Source organism: Chelonoidis abingdonii, chromosome 10, assembly GCF_003597395.2.
Source record: "Chelonoidis abingdonii isolate Lonesome George chromosome 10, CheloAbing_2.0, whole genome shotgun sequence".
Classification (NCBI taxonomy): Eukaryota; Metazoa; Chordata; order Testudines; family Testudinidae; genus Chelonoidis; species Chelonoidis abingdonii.
In genome coordinates this window covers 19,408,697-19,428,889 of record NC_133778.1, presented here as the reverse complement: position 1 = coordinate 19,428,889, position 20,193 = coordinate 19,408,697, and the positions used below count along the sequence as shown (strand labels likewise).

The 20,193-nt window shown below is 40.0% G+C and overlaps 1 protein-coding gene across 4 annotated transcripts in view; it reads left to right on the top strand.

Annotated features, from left to right (window-relative positions):
* The window catches only part of NBEAL1 (neurobeachin like 1), a 141,334-nt gene that overhangs the window by 97,094 nt on the left and 24,047 nt on the right, over positions 1-20,193 (top strand). For all 4 annotated transcript variants that reach the window (XM_032775343.2, XM_032775342.2, XM_075069994.1 and 1 more), the window contains 14 exons: positions 2,174-2,302; positions 2,795-3,100; positions 3,208-3,357; positions 5,000-5,157; positions 5,879-6,003; positions 7,130-7,256; positions 9,250-9,398; positions 9,959-10,092; positions 10,963-11,064; positions 12,328-12,423; positions 12,515-12,639; positions 13,751-13,891; positions 13,996-14,126; positions 14,834-14,943. In XM_032775343.2, coding sequence (XP_032631234.1) covers positions 2,174-2,302; positions 2,795-3,100; positions 3,208-3,357; positions 5,000-5,157; positions 5,879-6,003; positions 7,130-7,256; positions 9,250-9,398; positions 9,959-10,092; positions 10,963-11,064; positions 12,328-12,423; positions 12,515-12,639; positions 13,751-13,891; positions 13,996-14,126; positions 14,834-14,943 — 1,983 coding nt within the window. The remainder of the gene's footprint in view (positions 1-2,173; positions 2,303-2,794; positions 3,101-3,207; positions 3,358-4,999; positions 5,158-5,878; positions 6,004-7,129; positions 7,257-9,249; positions 9,399-9,958; positions 10,093-10,962; positions 11,065-12,327; positions 12,424-12,514; positions 12,640-13,750; positions 13,892-13,995; positions 14,127-14,833; positions 14,944-20,193) is intronic.

Sequence of the window (20,193 nt, the reverse complement as noted above, 5' to 3'; positions counted from 1 at the left end):
TGCCAAGGGGGACAGAAGGGTGAGGTAGCAGTGGAAAAGCAACCAACAGGAAACATAAGGAGGTATAAAATAAAGAAGGCTCCCATCCTCTTGTTGGTTGTGTTTCCTGCTACAGAGCTGCCTTCCTGTCTGCGCCATGTGCAAGTTACACAGATGTACAGTTTACCCTAACGTTTGTATAATCTATTTATAATGATTAAGGCTGCGAGTCTGTCGTGGAAGTCTCAGATTCCGTGACTTCTTCAGGGTCTGGTGTGGCTGACCCCAGCGCTGCCCAAGCAGTTGGCTCCAGGACTAGCTGGTCAGGTGGCCCCAAGGACAGCCATCCCAGCCACTACTGGAGCGACTCTGCAGCCAGCTGCTCTGGTGGACCTGCAGCCAGTTACACTGGCCACTGCAGCATCGGCCACTGCTCGGGCAGCCCTGGGTGGCTAGCCCTGGCCAATGTGGCCAATCCTAGAGACCACCTGAGCACTGGTCCCCGGGTGGCTGGCGCAGCTGCTTCCAGTAGCCCCTGGGCGGCTGGAGTAGCTGATTCCCTGGGTGGCCGATGCGGCTGCTGCCAGACATGGTCCCTGGTGGCTGAAGTGGCCAGAGTAGCTACTTCCCCGGACAGCCCATGATAGTTGTGCCTGGGCAGCCAGTGCAGTCACTGCCGGTGGCCCCCCGCAGCTGGTGCCACAGCTTGCCCTCCCCCCCTCTGGAGCAACAGTCCCCCAGCAGTGCCCCCCCCAGCATCCCTCCCCTCGGCTTCTTCTCTAGCAGTGGCCTCTCCAGACACCCCTCCCCCAGTAGCAGTCCCAATGCCTCCAGCAGTGACCCCCTTAAAATTTAGTCACAGGTATTTTTAGTAAAAGTCACAGACGGGTCACGGGCTCATGACTTGTCCATGACTTTTACTAAAAATATCTGTGACTAAATCGTAGCCTTACTCATAGTGCATGACCCTTGGCACCAACAACCATGGTAAAGACATTGGTACTGCTGACAACGCCCTCTTCGGTACTGATGCTCTCAGTACCACAGCAATTTTTCCTCCCCAAAGATCTTCTGGTATTCTCAGGATTATAATCTCCACTTCTTGGTACCAACCTTACTCTAGCTTGCTAGGTACTGTGCCAACTTACTCCACCACCCAGATCAGCTCTTCCTTTATCCAGTGACCAGGATGCTGATGGAGGCGAAATGCACTATGTTTCTTAAATTATGAAAAGATTAAGTTTACTCTTAGTATATGATAAATGACATCAATATAAGCTGGGGAATAAAAAGAAAAAGAACGGAAGTGACCCAAGGTTCTGAGCACCTCACGGGATCAAACTTGAAGGTTACAAACAGGGCAGGGATCCTGTTTGCTTAATTCTCTCAAAAGTATCGTGCACACCACTGGGGATAATGAAACAATAAATTAATTTTTCATTTAAATGGAAAGGAATGGTACATAAATGCACACTGAGTTAAAATGTATTACCTTTTATGGTGTGTGTGATCTTAAGAATAGAGCATTTTTTAATCAAAACAATCATATTCTCAGCCACTGTATTTGTAGAATTGACACTTACCGGGAATGACTTAGAGAAATAGAGTATTCATTTTATTTTTATATACACACAAAACTATTTTTGTTCAGGGGATAGATATTTTATCAAACTGCACCCATAGCTGTTGCAGTCCTGAATTCTGTCACAATTAGTTGTTGAACCTCTGTCCCAGAGTATATTTAATTACTTGAATTTAACCAAAAGTAATTATGGGGGACAGCCTGCTTTGTTTGTTGTGGTAGGATATGTCTAGACAGCCTGTGGCAGTGAGCCTCCCTGCCAGGGTTGACAGACTTGGGCTTGCATTACTGCACTAAAAATAATTGTATAGACATTGTAACTTGGGCTGGAGCTTGGGCTCTGAAGCGCACCTTCTTCTCTAGGCTTCTAAGTCTGAGTTCCAGCCTGAGCCACATCCTCAATACAGCTATTTTTAGCAAGGCAGCACAAGCCTGAATCTGTTGACCTGGGCTAGGGGGCTTGCTGCCATGGGCTATGTAAACATACCCTTATAGCCCTCATCAGACCTTCAAAATGATTATATGGTGACTTTACTTGTAGTTATACTAGTGTCTCAGCATTTCATATTGTGTTTCTTTTTTCTTCACACAAATCTTTCACTTTTACAACAGCTTTTAGAAGAGCTGGTGACACTCATTGACAGCCTGTCACTCTGGTACTCTGCTGGCCCAGAATGGATCAAGCTCTCTCAAGTGCAGGTCCAGTTGCTCCTTGGATTCATTGGACAAGATAACTTACAGGTTTGTTATATATTAATGTGTCTAATACTGTATGTAACATTCGTGCTGGTTATGTAACACTAGAACTTTCAGTGACTGTAGGGATGCAGTTCGCTTCAGTAAGCTTGCTGATGTCACAATCCTCAAACTTGTTATAAATGAGAGGTTTCAGCTGCTGCCACCACATGCAGGCTTGTTACACATTACTCTCCATCCTCAGTTCCTGAAAGCAGTTGCATTTCTAACACATTAAATTAGATTGTAAGCTCTTTGAAGCCAGAGCCGTCTCTACTGGGTGTGTCTTTGTATACAGTACTTATCACAGTGGGACTCTGATCCAGCCAGAGGCATGTGGGCAGTACTATAATGCAAATAAATTAATAGTGACTAAGTGTATTGAAATCCTATACTTCTCTAACTTACTGGAAGTTTCACACTACCACACAAAACCCTGTGGTGAAACGTAGCATGCACTAGCCTCACAGGGGTTTGGTTTGGTTTTTCTCTATCCAGGTTTGTGCTATGGCAGCAGCCAAGCTAAACACTCTTCTTCAGACCAAAGTAATTGAAAGCCAAGCTGAGGCATGCTATCTCTTGGGGAAGTTGGAAGGCATCCTGAGTAGATCAATCAAAGAGAAGACAGAAACATACGCATTCTTGATTCCCCTTGTTCGAACGCTGGTATCCAAAGTTTACCAACTTCTCTTCATGAACCTGCACCTACCCTCGTTGCCGCTCACCAATGGCAGCCCCTCTTTCTTTGAGGACTTCCGGGAGTATTGCAGCTCTGATGAATGGCAAGTTTATATTGATAAATATGTAAGTAATGGCTTCTTCTTGGCTTTCTCTCTATTTTCTTCCATTAGGGAGGAGAGAATCTGTTCAGCAATCATCTTGATTTGTTTTAAATATTTCTTGTGCATCAGATTATTCCATATATGAAACAGTATGAAGTCAGTACATTCAGTGATGGTCATGAGCATATGGCACTTTATTGGAAAGACTGTTATGAGGCGTTAATGGTGAATATGCATAAGCGAGACCGAGAACGAGGAGAAAGCAAGCTCAAATTTCAGGTAAAGTCTTTAGCTTTTCTAAAAACAGTTTGTATTTTTCAGAAGCAAGGGTAGGAGATTAGTTTGAAACTGATCTGACTCCAGTGATTGTTGGGGGGAAAAGCACTGCCAGTGATCATGTGTATTGAGAGATTCTAACCTTCATCATATGTTCATTTTGCATACAGATTGTGCAAAATTATTTTATTGATCCAGTATTGATAACCACTTTTCCACTAATATAAATCAGTGTTGGTTGTCTGTTCTCCAGTACTAAACCTTTTGATATTTCAAACTAATTTTAAATGGTGATTTTTACAAATTTGTTTGACCCTGTGTCATTTGAAATGATTTCCAGCCCCAGTTAAACTCTGTGAATATCATCTTAATGGTTCACTAACAAAGAACAGTCAAATACAGCTACCCTGATTTTGTCTATTGGATCTTTTTTCATTCAGAAATATGGTAGTAGTGTCTCCTTGTTTGTTGTTTTGGATCTGGTCCTTCTTTGATTCTCCCAAGGCTAGTTCTGTGCTCTTATGGATTTCCATGGTAGTTACAATCTAGCATAAGTAAACACTCACTGGTGTTAGCTCTTTGGTTCCCCAGAGTTGCAGATCACACTGGCTGATGCTTGAGTGTGACATACAGCACGTACCATGCTCCACCTTGACAGTTTCTGTAGAAATTTCACTGTAGAATGAAGCTTACCTGTTGAGGTATCGAGTAAATAATGAAAGAGCGATTGGGACTGGACCCATGGTCTCCTACCTCCCAGGTAGATGCCTGAACCATTGGATTATAGTCATTCTCATTCTTTCTCTCTCTCTTTGGCTCAATGACTGTTCCACTGTGGATTAATACTTAAATAGTCACTGTTTCATTATTTATCCAAAGTGGAACAGCTTCAACAGGAGAGATTGTGGGAATTTCACATCAGAATATCTCATAGTTCAGCCTGATCCTGAGACTTGGGAGACCCCTGTTCAAATATTTTTCTCCTCTTCTGCCTGAATGGGGAATTGAATCTGGATCCCGCAGATCCCAAGTGAGTGCTCTCACCTGTGGACTGAAAGTTAGGTGATGGGCACCACCACAATGTCCTCCAGCTCTGACCGTTTTGTGTGGAGCAAGGCGGGCATTCTCACAAAAAAAGCCTTGTGACTCCATATGGCTGGTTCCTGTTCATGGATCACTAAGCAGAGCTGGTCGTCTCCCTGCAGGCTGGGCGTAGGTGCCTATCTCCGAGAGAGGACTGGGGCTCAGCACACATCCCTCTCATCAGCTTCTCCCAATGGCTAGTGTAGGGGCACATTGTAAGGCGCCTGTCTCTCCCCATTCAAACACTGGTTTGTACGGTGCAGTGTTGTTCCTGTGATTTTTATGGGCACTTAAAAGTTGGGCACTGTGACACTCAGCATTGTAACGCCTTAATTCCTTTTGTGGATCCTGGCCTAAATGCTTGTGTTTCCTGCCCTCATTTAACGTGGATGTGAAGCTATTCAGCGCATACTGCTGAAGTAAGCAGAATTTTTGCAGTTACCTTTAATATTTCCTACGTACTGGTGAAGGTTTTATCCTTTGCATGAGGCAAAATGGTTTTTACAGAAGACAAGGTTCTTACAGGAAACTGCATCAGATTTACTTACAATGTTGCTTTCAGGAGTGTTTTGTGGAGCCATTTAACCGAAAGGCACGCCAGGAGAACCTGCGTTATAACAGCATGCTAAAACAGCTTAATAGTCAACACACCGCTACTCTGAGGCAGTGGAGAGCAGCCCAACTTTACCTGACTTGTGAACAGGGCCCCTGGGCTGAAAGGTAAGAGTGAAATACTTTATTCTCACATCATCTTACGTCTGATAGAAAGTTGTCCAATCAATTTGCTTTCTGTTTCATATAGTTGTAATTGCAGAAGGTTGTTAAAGTATTCTGGTAGCCATCCTTGATATAAGATTACTGTTGAATGTTCTCTTTTTAATGTTTATCTGCATTTAACGAGTAAAATGCCAGTGCTAAAGTTTAATATGTAGCTCAGCTAGATTTTACTGAAAAGTAACATGTAAAAAGTAGCTATGCATGAAGGAAATTTAAAACGTACTTAATGTACTAAAGACCAGAGATTGTGTAATATGTTTCAGAAGGGTGAGATATAATGAATATTTAACACAGTGCTGGTATTCTATAATAAACACAAAGGCTAAAACCTGGATTAAGACAAATTTGAATATGATTATTGTGTTATGCCTACCTGAATTTCCCCATCAAATTCATTTGGATAAGATATTCTTTACTGCCTGTCCAGCTCTTGCTGTGAGCTGTTAAACAGCTGCTGTATTTCAATGAAGGATGTGCATAGTATGTTAGGTGCTGAAATGTTAGCTATTGTACAATGTATCATACATTTGTTACCTATTACTCTTAAGGGTATATGATTTTTTTTTATGTTTATGATTTTAAATACAGACTCTGATAGAATCAACTCATTCCCTCTAAGTATTTGTTTTTTATATCTTAGTACAAATATTTTCGCTATTTCTAGGAAACAGAATCCCATTCACTGGAAACTTTCAAATGTGGAAAACTACTCACGTATGAGGTTAAAACTAGTGCAAAATTACAATTTCAACTCCCATCAGGAGGCCAGTGACCTGAGAGACAATTTGGGTAAGATCCAAATTCATTGTTGCATTTCCTCACTTACAGTTTAGATCATGGACTCTTTATATTCCTGATTCCTTAGCAACCTTTTGCAAATTTTAAACAGGGTTTTGTAGTTATTTTAAAATGCTTTTTTCAATTTTCTCCTCTAAACAAACCCACATTTCCTTATAATGGAAATACATGTTGTAAGATAAAAAAAAGGATATATGGTTGATTCGAATAAAGTTATCTTGAAAAATCTCTTTTAATGCAATACTGTCAACTTGCTTAGATCCAAAGTGGAATCTTCCTTCAAAATAAATTGTATTCAACATCCCTAGAGAATGCTTTACGTCTGCATGTTCATGTTGCCAAAAATGATGTGTATTTTTAAAAAGAACAAAACAAAAGAACCCCTCCCAACTCTATTTTTCATATGAGCAAACAAATAGTTTTTCAGAGACCTTTACAATATTTATATTTCTTTAAGCAAGGTAAATGTTGAGACTAAAATATGTTGAAATTATTGCCTTAAACTTGAATCAAGCCTATGTGGTATCATGAAGAATTATAGATGTGATCAACTATTTCCCACAGTTATAACTGTGGATTATAAACTGAGAGGTTAAGTGTTGCATTTTTCACAGTTGTGGGTATTTTAAAGTATTCTATGTTCCCCAGAACCATATTTTGTAAGATTGCAAACCATCCCTTCCCCAGTGCTTGTTTACATGGGGACATGCAGGAAAATTAATCCAAAATTAACTAATTAATCCAAATTAACTAAGTAGATTATTTAAACCACATTAAACTCTTGTGTATACACCTTCATTCAGAATTAAAGTGGCCTTAATTTGGTTTAGTTTCATTCACTTCCTAAGTAAATTAAACTAAACTGAATTAAGTCCATTTGAATTCTGAAAAACAACATCCATACGGGGATTTAATGTGGTTTAAGAAATCCACTTCAAATCTGCACCTTTAGTTAATTTGGATTAATTTTCCTGCATGTCCCTGTGTAGACATGCCCATGGATACTATTCAACTCCGGTAATTGTAGTCAGCTGCCACAGTTTAGCTATTCAATAGTACTGTGGTGAAATACAAATCTATATTTTGTTAGAACTGAAAATATCTTTATTCCAAAAAGGGATGCAGCAGACACAGCCATCTAGTGAGTCACTGCTCCTGGAGGTGGTGAAGCAGGTGAAAGTTAGTGACATGGAGGATGATATACTTGAACTGCCAGAAGAGGACACAACTGCTAGTGCAAGCATGTATGTATGTACAGCACTTTGGGGAACCCTGAAAATCATCTTTCCACTAGGGATAAGGAGTGGGAAATATCTCCTGGACTGGAGCAGATGGTGCACAAAACTGCTCTCTTTATTTCCTGTTATGATTAATGGCTTGTCTACATGGAGACACTCAGGAAAGTTACACCATATTAACTAAAGATGTGGATTTTAGTTGGACTTGTTAAACTGTGTGGAGACCCTCATTCAGAATTAAAGGGCCTGTGGTTTAACTAATCCACATTAAATTCACGCACTTAGCAAATTTGGATTAATTTTCCTGAGTGTTCTCATGTAGACAAGCCCTGATGAGCCATTCAATCCAGCATTTATAGTGTTGCCAGTGGAAAAGTTGCCATTGGGTTTACAATAATATAATCTCAGTTTAGAGAGGGGCAGCCCTTCACTGCCAGTTCAGATTGCAGGACAGGGACAAGAAGGAGGGCTAGTACACTCCCAGGTGGTAGCATGGCACCTCCTTGAGCAGTGGTAGCTCTTCCTCACTAAGCCCTGGTTTACACTGGGGAGGGGGATTGATCTAAGTTACGCAACTTCAGCTACATGAGTAACGTAGCTGAAGTCGACATACTTAGATCGACTTCCCGAGGTGTCTTCACATGGTGAGTAGACAGCTGCCGCTCCCCCATTTACTCTGCCTGAGCTTCTTGCGGCGCTGGAGCACAGGAGTCGACGGGAGAGTGCTTGGGGGTTGATTTATTGTGTCTAGACTAGACCCAATAAATTGATCCCTGCGGGATCGATCACTGCCTGCTGATCTGGTGGGTGAAGTGTAGACATACCCTAAGAGAGCTACTATTGGATAAACGCAGATTGTCTAACAAGCATGGGGATTGGATAGTGATACGCTACTCATAAAAAAACAGCAGCAAGCAGAAACAGGCTTTCTTCACCCTTCTTGCTAAAATAATGGGATAGAATTGTAGATGAGGAGTGGGCACATCAGTGAGGGCCTATCCCTGATTCTCTTTAGCCCTGGTCCTGGGCTCAAGTTGGACCATCCTCATGGCTACTCTAACATGCACCAGCTAGCAATGATTCCCATGGGGCCATCAGCAAATCAAGCATAGCTGAAGCACAGCAGACTTCAGTCCTGTCCCTTCCTCTGTTCCTTCCCCACCTGCCTCTGACATGTCTGCCGCACCAAAAGAGGCAGGAAAAGAGCCATGTAAGTGCCAGCTATGCTGGGCTGTGTGCCTACTGGAGACATCCCCTAAATCTGGGGAAATGTGTTCTTTATGCCATCTGAGTGGCTCAAAGGAAGTGAAACGGAGATGATAATATGCCCCAGTAACTGCAGAAGCAAAATTGCACGAACCATTCTTTATACCATAAAATTGTAGGTGCAAAGAAGCCTTGTTAAAGAGAGGCCTGTAAAAGTGATCAGAATATTTTTATTTACATGAATAATTATATACTGCCTTATATTATACCTTTAAAGTTACAAAAGTTCACGTATTTATTTAAAAACTAAACAACCTTATATTATGAACTTTTCAGTAACTACTATTTAAAATATTGCCACAGCTTGTCGTCTCTTGGAACTAGGGAGGCAAGGAGACTTACCCAGATTCAACTCTTTTATAGTTGGAGCTTGTGTGTTGGCTTATTTTTAAGTTTTTGCCTTTTTATTAATCCAGAGATATGAAAGTTGGCATTCTACCTTATACTGTAACAATAGCAGATCCATCCTGTAAGATCTTATTATACAAAAGAAGTGACTGGAATAGAAAGATTAAAAAGCTTTGCTATGAAATGAACAGATTAAGGTATAAACATTGAATCAGAGAACTCATGAGCCTACTAATTAAAGTGAAATAGTGGAATGTTTTGTATGACATGCTCTTAAGACAATTCAGATTTGATTCTTTTCTAAATTGTGCTTTTAGTTTGTGCCTGGTTAAACTCAGCAGACTAGAAAAACACATGACATGGGATGGTGATGTTATTGTTGTAGGGATGAAAAGGAAGAGCAGGGTCAGAAAGAAAAATTGGTACTGTCTGAAGAATGTGAACTCATTACACTAATTGATGTAATACCTGGCAGACTGGAGGTCACTACCCAGCACATCTGCTTCTATGATGGCAGCACTGAAAAAGAGGAAGGTGAGCATCACATAGCTCTACTTCCTTTTAGTTCAGCAACATGTTCTTTCCAGCTAAACTTTATTTTTTTAGAACAAATACCAGTGTTGTTGACCTCTAGAAACCTCTCTCTTAGCTAATTAACAGAGTTGCATATAATGTTCATTAGGCTAATGACTTCATATTGTTCCTTTCGAGCAAGGTGTCTGTAAATGTAGCCTATACGCTGAGCCATTTTACTAGTGCAGTCTTAAATTTTTTCCCCCTCTCTTGGGGTAGCATTAAGGCTGCTAATCATATTCTAAGGAACAAAATTCTTTGTATAATTTATATGAGTAATTGACAGTTCTCTATGATTTCTGTCATGTGTTCACCAGTTCTGCTAACCACATGAGCTTTGTCACCTGTATGAATTGATAAGAAAAGTAGTTTGTAAGCATTAATCAGCGATATCTATTTGGTGAGCTTTTATAAAAAGGTGTATAGTTTAACTCTGATACGTGAAACTGATCTTCAGAAAATTAACTGCACTGTTTCACCAAAAGAAACTGGATCAATAACTGAAGTTGTTCTGTTCCCAGGAGTAGGTTTTGATTTCAAATGGTCCCTTTCTCAAATTCGAGAGATACACTTGCGCCGATACAACTTGAGGCGGTCAGCCTTGGAGATCTTCCTCACTGATCAGACCAACTACTTCCTTAACTTCAGTAAGGAGGTATGGAATTATCAGAGCTCCCCTGGTGGACTCTCAGCATAAGTGACACATTCTAGTTTACTGGCCATGGCTAATGTGATTTTTGGCAGCTTCTGCAGCATTGTATTAGGTCAAAGTACTTGCTAGATTGAGCTGCTCTGAGAAATTAGAATATGGATCTTTTTATGTTGTGGAAATCCCCAGTCTGGTTTCCAGTAAAATTGAATAGTCAAAAGAAGAACAAAACTCTTATTTTTTCATGTTCAATTACTATTTAATTTCTGCCTTATAAGAACTTATTCCAGAGGTAATTTCAACTTCTTTGTACTAAACAAATCATAAAAACTTTGTACAAATGAATTACAAAGCAATGGAGAATTACTATCCTACTATCATGCAGAGGGGAAAATTATTTATATCTTGCCCTTCTGATGGTTTGCAAATGCTGTGCTAATGTTTTCTTGGATAATTTAAATAGGATGAGGCTAAAATGAATAACTGAACAGGGATGGGTTAGATACTGATGAATTGGTAAATGTTATGAATAGCTGTTACATGGTGAATATTTAAAGTGAATAATTCATCAGAGTACCTTGTGTAGAAAAAGACTGATATAATATTAAACATGAAAAATGGCAGTATTTTCTATTATGTTTATGTGGGGATAATGTGTAATTTTGCTGGGTTATGGTTTTGCAAAAGTAGTATTTCAATTAATCAAAAATGATACCCATTTTTAACTCCTGCAGCTGAATAAATATCTTTTTGGCGGCAAGAGGACAGCACAGTTAAAAAATGTAGTAATTTTTTGCTTCATTAAGAATTTAATCCGTAGAGCAGTTGGTTTTGGTTTCATTAGCTGAATTTTCCAGTGTAAATGTTTTCTTACAGGTGAGAAACAAAGTGTACAGTCAAATCTTGTCACTCCGTTCTCCAAATATTTATGGGACCAGATCTCCACAGGAACTGTTTAAAGCTTCAGGCTTGATGCAGGTAAGATGAATTCAGCTGAAATGATTTAGGCTGTTTCAGTGCTTCTCCAAGAACTGCTTAGTAATAAAGTAGTTAAACTAGGATATTTCATCTGACCTCTAAACTTTTGCGTGTGCAGTTGTGTGTGCGCTCAATTATTGCAGTTATACCACTTTGCAGACCTATTTGTGTCTGCAGATGTTAGACGTACGACAAAAATTAGAGGACAGTTTTGCAAATTTGTCTTCTGGTGTCAGCACATGGGACTTAGGTGAAAATTTCTTTTGCTCTGTGTACAAATTATTTGCTTTTGTTATTTTATTATGAGTGCTTTCAAAAAAACCCACTTAAAGATGTAGAGGTGTGGCCATGGTTCCTTGCTTCAGGTGCAGTATTATTGGCTTGTAAGCAAAGTATCAATTTTCAGAAACATCATGAAATTTTGGCAATTTATCTAACTTCACAGAGCAGTCTTATTTTTCTGGGGTGTTTTTTTGTTTTGTTGTTTTTTGGGCATCAACAGATGCTGTAGTTTTCTGTGAGAAGTAGAGAAATGTATGATCTTATTAACATGAAGAATTCTCCAGTTTCCTCTTTTGTACCTTGGTCTTTCTAGCAGTGCACCTCAGCCGCTTTCCTAGACAAAGAGGAATGGGAAAGAAGTTATCACCTCCAATCCTTAGGTAGAAGGAAGGTTCAGAGTTACATAAGTCACTCCTTCGTCCTCAGGATATAAAATACTTAGTCTGCAGCATTTTCACAAGGATACTGGAATAGTTCACTGATGCATATACAGTTAACTGAGGAAGATCAAAAGACTTTTTTTTGGTTATTGGAGTTCTTTATCAAATGCTTCCTTTTCCCAATATTTATTTATCTTTCTCCTTTACCTCTTCAGCTTTTTTTCTGTTTTGCTTTTTCTCCACTATTGCTCTTTCCCCCTTTCTTCTGTCCTTTTTGTTTGTTTAGTTTCATTTAGTTTTAGAAGAAAACTTATTGCCAGCCTAGGGCTGTTAGCTGTCCCCTGCATTTAACCTGAATTTGCTAACCCCTTGCCTCTGCCAGGCATCAGCTAATCTCATCAAGAGACAGAGCACAGCCACAGATGCAGGAAGAATTTTAAACTAAGTTATGAAAATTGAAATTTGCAAATTCTTATGTATTTAGTGCCCCTCACTATGAGAAATATTTCCTGGTAGCTAAGCATTGACAAGACACATTCTACAATGACAACAGTTTCTTCAGTTTAATGATTTTAGTGTTGCATTTTCTTGTCTCCTTCAGAAATGGGTGAACAGAGAAATATCAAACTTTGACTATCTCATTCAATTGAACACCATGGCGGGACGAACTTACAATGACCTTGCCCAATATCCTGTGGTAATTTTTTTTGTTAATTATCACTGGATAAATGTGATTATTTTGTGGAAAGATGGATTTTATATCTGAATTTTGAACTGTGGCTTTCTAGTTTCCTTGGGTCTTGCGAGATTACACATCAGAAGAGTTGGACTTGAATAATCCTGCTGTCTTTAGGGATCTATCCAAACCCATTGGGGTGGTGAATGAAAAGAATGCCAAAGCTGTGCAAGAAAAGTAAGTATTAAAATTCCCAGTTATGTTTTTCTCTCCATTTATTTTAGCTTTCTGATGGGACGTTTTAAGACTAATAATAATTCATTCTGAGAATTCCATAACTATTTGTTACTGTGACATTAATTGTTATAAAGTTAGCCTGTTTGTTTTATGGCAAAGGTATACATTAGCCATATAGCTTGGAACTGTTAGGCAGTGATGCTGTTATATTAACAGCAGCATACACAACATTAAAGAGTCAAGTTTTATTGCCTCTAGCTCTAGGAGGTAAGAAATCTTTTTCAGGTTGATTTGTTTCTCAGGGTTCAAGAGAGGAAACTCAGGGTTTCAGAGGAACTATGGGGCACCTGTCTGAAGTTGACTGGATCCAGATGATTGAAAAGTTATCTTGTCCCCTATACATGTTTCTGGATAGTGACATCCCAGATGCAGTCATACTGGTGGATTTGAGTAGAAGGAGGGATTATCCTGTTTGGATCTGGGCTTCCTCCTGGTGTTCTGAGTCCAAATTTTATCCTTGAAATAAGTTGAATCTCTTCTCTGGTAACTTTGTTGTAGATAGGAATGACCGCTACTTCCACTCACATGTGAGCATAGTTATCCTTAAGTTTTGCTGGAGTGGGGAGCGAACACTTTGGCTTGTCGTGGTTGTCAGGCAACACTTGTCAAGTTTCTTCCCAAACAGGATTTCTCCTGTTTGGGAAGAATGGAGGATTTACTGTGAATAATTACCTGATATCCATGGTTGGAGTCAGTGCTGGTTCCTGGGCACTGAGTTTGTTTCTATGGCTTTTCCTGCCAGTCTCGTGGCATTCAGTGGTACATCTGCTGTCTGGGGCATCAACTGGGTGGGAACTTGCTGGTTGTGTCTTTTAGGACCTGAAATGGGGAAATAATTATTTAAGTCCTAAATACACCTCTTCTTCCTGCAATCAGAGGCACTTGGTATATGTTGATGTAATTTTTAACAAAACTGTCATAGGTCACTTAGCTAGTGAAAAACAGTGATGCATCTGTTCTATATTCTCTGTGTACTGTAAATATAATCTGTGTGTATCAGACGTAGAGTGCTGTAGTTATGATTTTAAAGATCTTGAGCTCTGTGTTTTAGATATGAGAATTTTGAGGATCCTCTTGGGATGATTGACAAGTTTCACTATGGTACTCACTACTCAAATGCTGCTGGTGTCATGCATTATCTCATTCGAGTAGAGCCTTTCACCACACTGCATATCCAGCTTCAGAGTGGCAGGTAAATTGTGAATGAGCAGTAATATCTGTCTCTTCTACCTCAACTTCAAAAATGACTTTTTAATGGGAGCTGTCAAAATGTAACTTGAGCTTTCCAACCTACAGGTTTGACTGTGCAGATCGGCAGTTCCATTCCATTCGTGCAACATGGCAAGCCCTTATGGATAACCCAAATGATGTGAAGGAGCTTATCCCAGAGTTTTTCTACTTCCCAGAGTTCTTGGAGAATCAAAATAGTAAACAGACTTTTCAGAATTTATTGAATAGAACATGCATCCCGCACGCTACTAGAGAGCATTGTCAGAATCTGTTTAAGAACATTGAGGAAAACTGTTCTTGATTAGATTGAACATGTGAAAATTACTTTACGGACATACTACCATTTAGCCATTCAGTGAGATGCCAGTTATGCTAAGCCACTATTTAACTTTGTAATTTAAAATTCTTCCCCAGAGTTCTTGGATGGCTAAAAGTATTGATGTTTGGTTTAATCTAAAAGAGGAAAAAGGTATTTTTTTTAAATTAAACATTCTAAATTGTGCTCGTTACAGTTAACTTGCTTTAACTGTTCTGGATCCTAAACTCACCTCTTCTGGAAAAGAGATGCTAACCTGGAATATGAGATCTTTGTTTTATTTAGACAGGCCTGTAGAATCTAGACTCATAACTGGTATTTTCAAACATGGTTTTGTATAACTTGAATTTATAGCAGTCTAAGGCTCCAGGATTCTTCAGAAGTAAGAAAGCTCTTGTTACACATAACCTATGTTGTTAAAGATAACTTTCCCTGCATGTTGACATGAGACATTACACTTTTTGGCTTCTTGCATTTCACTTAATAGATTTACTTATTCAGCTTCATAATCTCTGATCTAGTGATCAAGATACTTGAAATATATTGTAATAACTTTTGAAACCAAATTGTCTCGATTATATTCCCTAGAGTTTAACTTGGGTCAGCTACAAATCTCCAAAGAGGTAGTGAATGATGTTGTTCTCCCAAAATGGGCCAAGTCACCTGAAGACTTCATTTGTAAACACAGGAAAGCATTGGTAAGACAATGACTACCTTACTCTTTGAATGAAGTAATGAAACAGAAATACAGTACATGCTTTTATTTTTATTTTATATATATATATATATATATATATATACACACACACACACACACGGAAAAAATGGGAAGTTGATAGTAATTAATATAAATCAGAAGCTAGGAACTAGATGATTGATAAGAGAAGCAAAAGGACACAAGATGAAATCTGTGGCCAGCAGAGTTAAGCACAATAATAAGGAAAGTCTTTAAATATATTAAGAAAAAAAAATCCTACCAAAGGTATCAGTCTATAGCAGGATGGAAATGATATAATTATAAATAATGATGCACAAATAGACAGACATGTTCAATAAATATTTGTGTTCTGTACTTGGGAAAAAGCCAGATGATGTTGTCGTATCATGAAATGGAAAATATATTCTGATTATAACAGTGGTTGTTTACTTCATATGGTTGATGTAGATGTAGAGCAACAACTATAATTTTACATTTAGGTGATTAAGGCAGATAATTGCGTCAGGAGTAACAGTGTGTATCACTGTGATGCTTCCTTCGTATTTATGAATCGGGCATTGAGTTGTTATATGTTCCATGGTTTGTTCTGGGTGACCACAGTCACACACTGGAGAGTTTATAATTTTCCATTTGTGCATCAAGTATCTGCATCTGTCATGGTTTGAATGGATGAGGTTTAGGATTGCATTGGGTCTTTCACAAGATGTTTGTTTGTGACTTCTTGTGAACTCTATTCAGCTTTCCAAGCTTCATCAGTGTTGAAGTTGCATTTTGAAGATTAAGTGCATAGGTCGAAAAAGGGTTTGCATGACTTCAACCAGCAGTGAAGGATACCATTGAGGTCCTGGTGGAAGAGATGTTCATTTTCTTTGATTCGCTGGACTTTTCAGAGGGTTGCAGCATCACGGAGAATGGATGGGGGGAGTGATATGTGACAGCACGGGCAGCCAGGGTGTTGGGGTTGACCTGAGGGTTCCACCAATGCACCCTATTGTAGTGTTCAATTTGACATCAACAAGTCGAGTGTGGCTGTTTTTCTGGACAAGATTGACACTTGTCTTCATATTGGTGGCTACTTTCTTCAGTTGGTCATGGAAGGTTAGCATGTGGCTCAGCTTCACTCCAAGATAAGTTAAAGTGGGGTCATATTGCACAGTGTTGCAGCAGCAGGTCACTTTCAGGGTTGCTTAGTGGTCCTCTTACCAAGATAGAATGCGTTGACTGTTGTTTTGTGGGGGTTTGGTTTGAGCCTGTATTTCTGGAAATATTCCTCTCTGATGTTTAGATCCCCATTCAAAGTGGACTCAGTGTCACTGAAGGTGGCTGCTTGCGTTACCAGGGCAACATCATCCGCATATGCAAATTTGCATGACTTCATTGGCAGCTTGTCACTTGTGTAGACATTTGAAGAGTGTTGGGGCGAGTACTGAGCCTTGTGGCAGTCCATTGTGGAGGAGCCGGTGCAAACTGACTTTGTTGCTCAAATGGACACACAGCCACCTATTGTTCAGCATTGTCCATAGCAGGCATAGTGTTCTGAGGCAGGGGATGATCCTTGCAAGCTTTCAGAATCAGAGCTTTAATCCAGACCATATCATAGGCCAATGACAGGTCTACAAAGGCTGTACTGGTCTTGGATTTCAGCAATAACTCAGGAGTATGTTAAGCAGCAGCTGCTAAAGTCAGACATTCTTAAATCAGCAGGTCTGATTCAAGAGTTTTTTAAAAGAGCTGGCCAAGGAGTTCTCTGCCCCATTAGTGTATGATTTTCATTAAGTCTTGGAACACTGAGGAAAAAAGCTATGTTGTACCAATATTTCAATGAGTTGACTCAAATAACTATAGGCCTATCAGATTGACATCAATCCCAGGCAAAATAACAGAATGGCTGATCTAGGACTCAATAAAGAATTAAAGGAGGACAGTATAGTTAATGCCAATTAACATGGGTTTATGAAAAGAAGATCCTGTCAGACTAACTTAATCTTTCTTGATGAGATTACAAGTTTGGTTTGTCGGTAATAGTACTGGTGTAATAGACTTCTGTAAGGCATTTGACTTGGTACTACGTGACATTAAGAAACTAGAAGGATACAGAATCAACACGGTGCACTTCAAGTGTATTTTAAACTGGCTAACTGATAGGTCTCAGTATGTAAACAGGGCAACATTATCAAGACAGTGTGTTTCTAGTGGGGTTCCATGGATGTTAGTTTTTTGCCCTATGCTATTTAACATTTTTATTAATGATCTGGAAGAAAACTAAATCATTACAGATAAAGTTTTCAGATGACGCAAAGATTGGGGGAGTGGTAAATAATTTAGAGGACAGGTCATGGATACAGATTGATTGATTTATATTGCTTGATAAGCTGGGAGCAAGCATACTGCTAATTTTTAATATGGCCAAGTGTCAGATCATACATCTAGGAACAAAAAACACATGCCATAATACTAACAGGATGGGGGACTCTATTCTGGGAAGTGGTGACTCTGAAAAGGACTTGAGGGTCATGGTGGATAATCAGTTGAACATGAGCTGTAGTGCGACGCTGTGGCCAAAAGGCAATCCTTGGATATATAGACAAAGGAGTATTGAGTAGGTATAGGGAGATTATATTACCTCTGTGTGTGGTACTGGTGTGGCTGCTGCTGGACTACTGGGTCCAATTTGGTGCCCACAATACAAAAAGAATATTGATAAACTGGAGAGGGTTCAAAGATGAGCCACAAGAGTGATTATTGGTCTGGAAAACCGCCAGAGCAGCTGCTCCCCGCAGCTCCCAAGGGCTGGGAATGGGGAACCGCGGCCAATGGGAGCTTCAGGGGAGGTACCCCTAGGTGAGGGCAGCACGTGGAGCCCTCTCCCCACCCGCCCCCCCGGGACTGCAGGGACATGGTGCCGGCCGTTTCCAGAAGTGGTGCGGGACCAGGGCAGGCCTCGCTGCATGCCTATGTCACCCTGGAGCCGCTCCAGGTTAGAGGTGCTGAGCTAGAGCCTGCACCTTGAACCCCTCCTGCACCCCACGACCTGCCGTGCCCCTGCCTGCACCCCATCCCCTGCTGCACCCCGCACCCCAACCCTCTGCCCTGAGCCCCCAACCCTCTGCTCTGAGCCCCCTCCCACTCTCTGCACTCCTCCCTGTGCCCCAATCCCCTGCCCTGAGCCCTCTCCTGCACGCTGTACCCCAACCCCCTGCCCTAAGACCCCTCGTATACCCGCACCACTCCTGCGCCCCAAGCCGTTGCCCGGAGCCCCTTCCTGCACGCTGCACCCCGTCTCACACCCCCTCCCACACCCCAACCCCTTCCCCAGCCCTACCTTCATGGCCCTGCATGCAATTTCCCCACCCAGATGTGGCCCTCGGGCCAAAAGGTTTGCTTACCCCTGGACTAGATGATCACAATTGTCCCTTCTGGCTTTCTAATTGATGACTAAGCATCAGGAAGTTTACTGTTGATCTTTTACATTTTCCTTTTTAAAATTTCATTCCTTTACTTCTAGCTGTAATCTTTTATTGCCATTATTAAATAATAGGATGTCAAGTGATTAAGAAAATTAATCGCAATTAATCACGCTCTTAAACAATAAGAGAATACCATTTATTTCAATATTTGTGGATGTTTTCTACATTTTCAAATATATTGATTTCCATTACAACACAAAGTATACAGTGCTCACTTTATATTTATTTTTATTACAAATATTTGCACTGTAAAAAACAAAAGAAACAGTATTTTTCAATTCACCTCCTACAAGTACTGTAGTGCAATCTCTTTATCATGAAACTTGGACTTACAAATGTAGAATGATGTACCAAAAAAAACTGCATTCAAAAATAAAACAATGTAAAACTTTAGAGCCTACAAGTCCACTCAGTCCTACTTCTTGTTCAGTCAACTACTCAGATGAACAAGTTTGGTTACAATCTGCAGGAGATAATGCTGCCAATTTCTTGTTTACAATATCACCTGAAAGTGAGAACAGACTTTCACATGGCACTGTTTTAGCCGGCGTTGCAAGATACTTATGTGCCAGATGCTCTAAAGATTCATATGTCCTTTCATGCTTCAGCTGCCATTCCAGCATCCATGCGTCCATGCTGATGGCAGGTTCTGCTCGATAACAGTCCAAAGCAGAGCGGACTGATGCACGTTCATTTTCATCATCTGAGTTAGATGCCACCAGCAGAAGGTTAATTTTCTTTTTTGGTGGTTCAAGTGCTGTAGTTTCCGCACTGGAGTGTTGCTCTTTTAAGACTTCTGAAAGCATGCTCCACACCTTGTCCCTCTCAGATTTTGGATGGCACTTCAGTTTCTTAAACTTTGGGTCAAGTGCTGTAGCTATTTTTAGAAATCTCACATTGATACCTTCTTTGCGTTTTGTCAAATCTGCTGTGAAAGTGTTCTTAAAACAAATGTGCTGGGTCATCATCTGAGACTGCTATAACATGAAATATATGGCAGAATGTGAGTAAAACAGAATAGCAGACATACAGTTCTCCCCCAGTGAGTTCAGTCACAAATTTAATCAACACATTATATTTTTAACGAGCATCATCAGGATGGAAGCATGTTCTCTGGAATGGTGGCTGAAGCATGAAGGGGCATAAGAATGTTTAGCATGTCTGGCACATAAATACCTTGCAACGCTGGCTCCGAAAGTGCCATGCGAAAACCTGTTCTCATTTTCAGGTGACATTGTAAATAAGAAGCAGGCAGCAGCATCTTCCATAAATATAAACAAAAGTTTGTCTTAGCGGTTGGGTGAACAAGGAGTAGGACTGAGTGGACTTGTAGGCTCTAATGTTTTGTTTTGTTTTGTTTTAGAGTGCAGTTACATAATTAAAAAATCTACATTTGTAAGTTCAACTTTCATGATAAAGTGATTGCACTACAGTACTTGTAGGAGATGAATTGAAAAACTATTTCTATCATTTTTACAGTGCAAATATTTGTAATAAAAAATAAAGTGAGCACTGTACACTTTCTATTCTGTGTTGTAATGGAAATCGATATATTTGAATGTGTAGAAGAACATGCAAAAATATTTAACAAATTTCAGTTGGTAGTCTATTGTTTAACAGGGCGATTAATCGATTCGGTTTTTTGAGTTAATCGCATGAATTAACTGCTGTTAATCGATAGCCCTATTAAATAATACCTCTCCTTTCTTCACTTTAATGTCCTTAGCACATATGCATATTCTTACATATCTGTTGAACTGGTG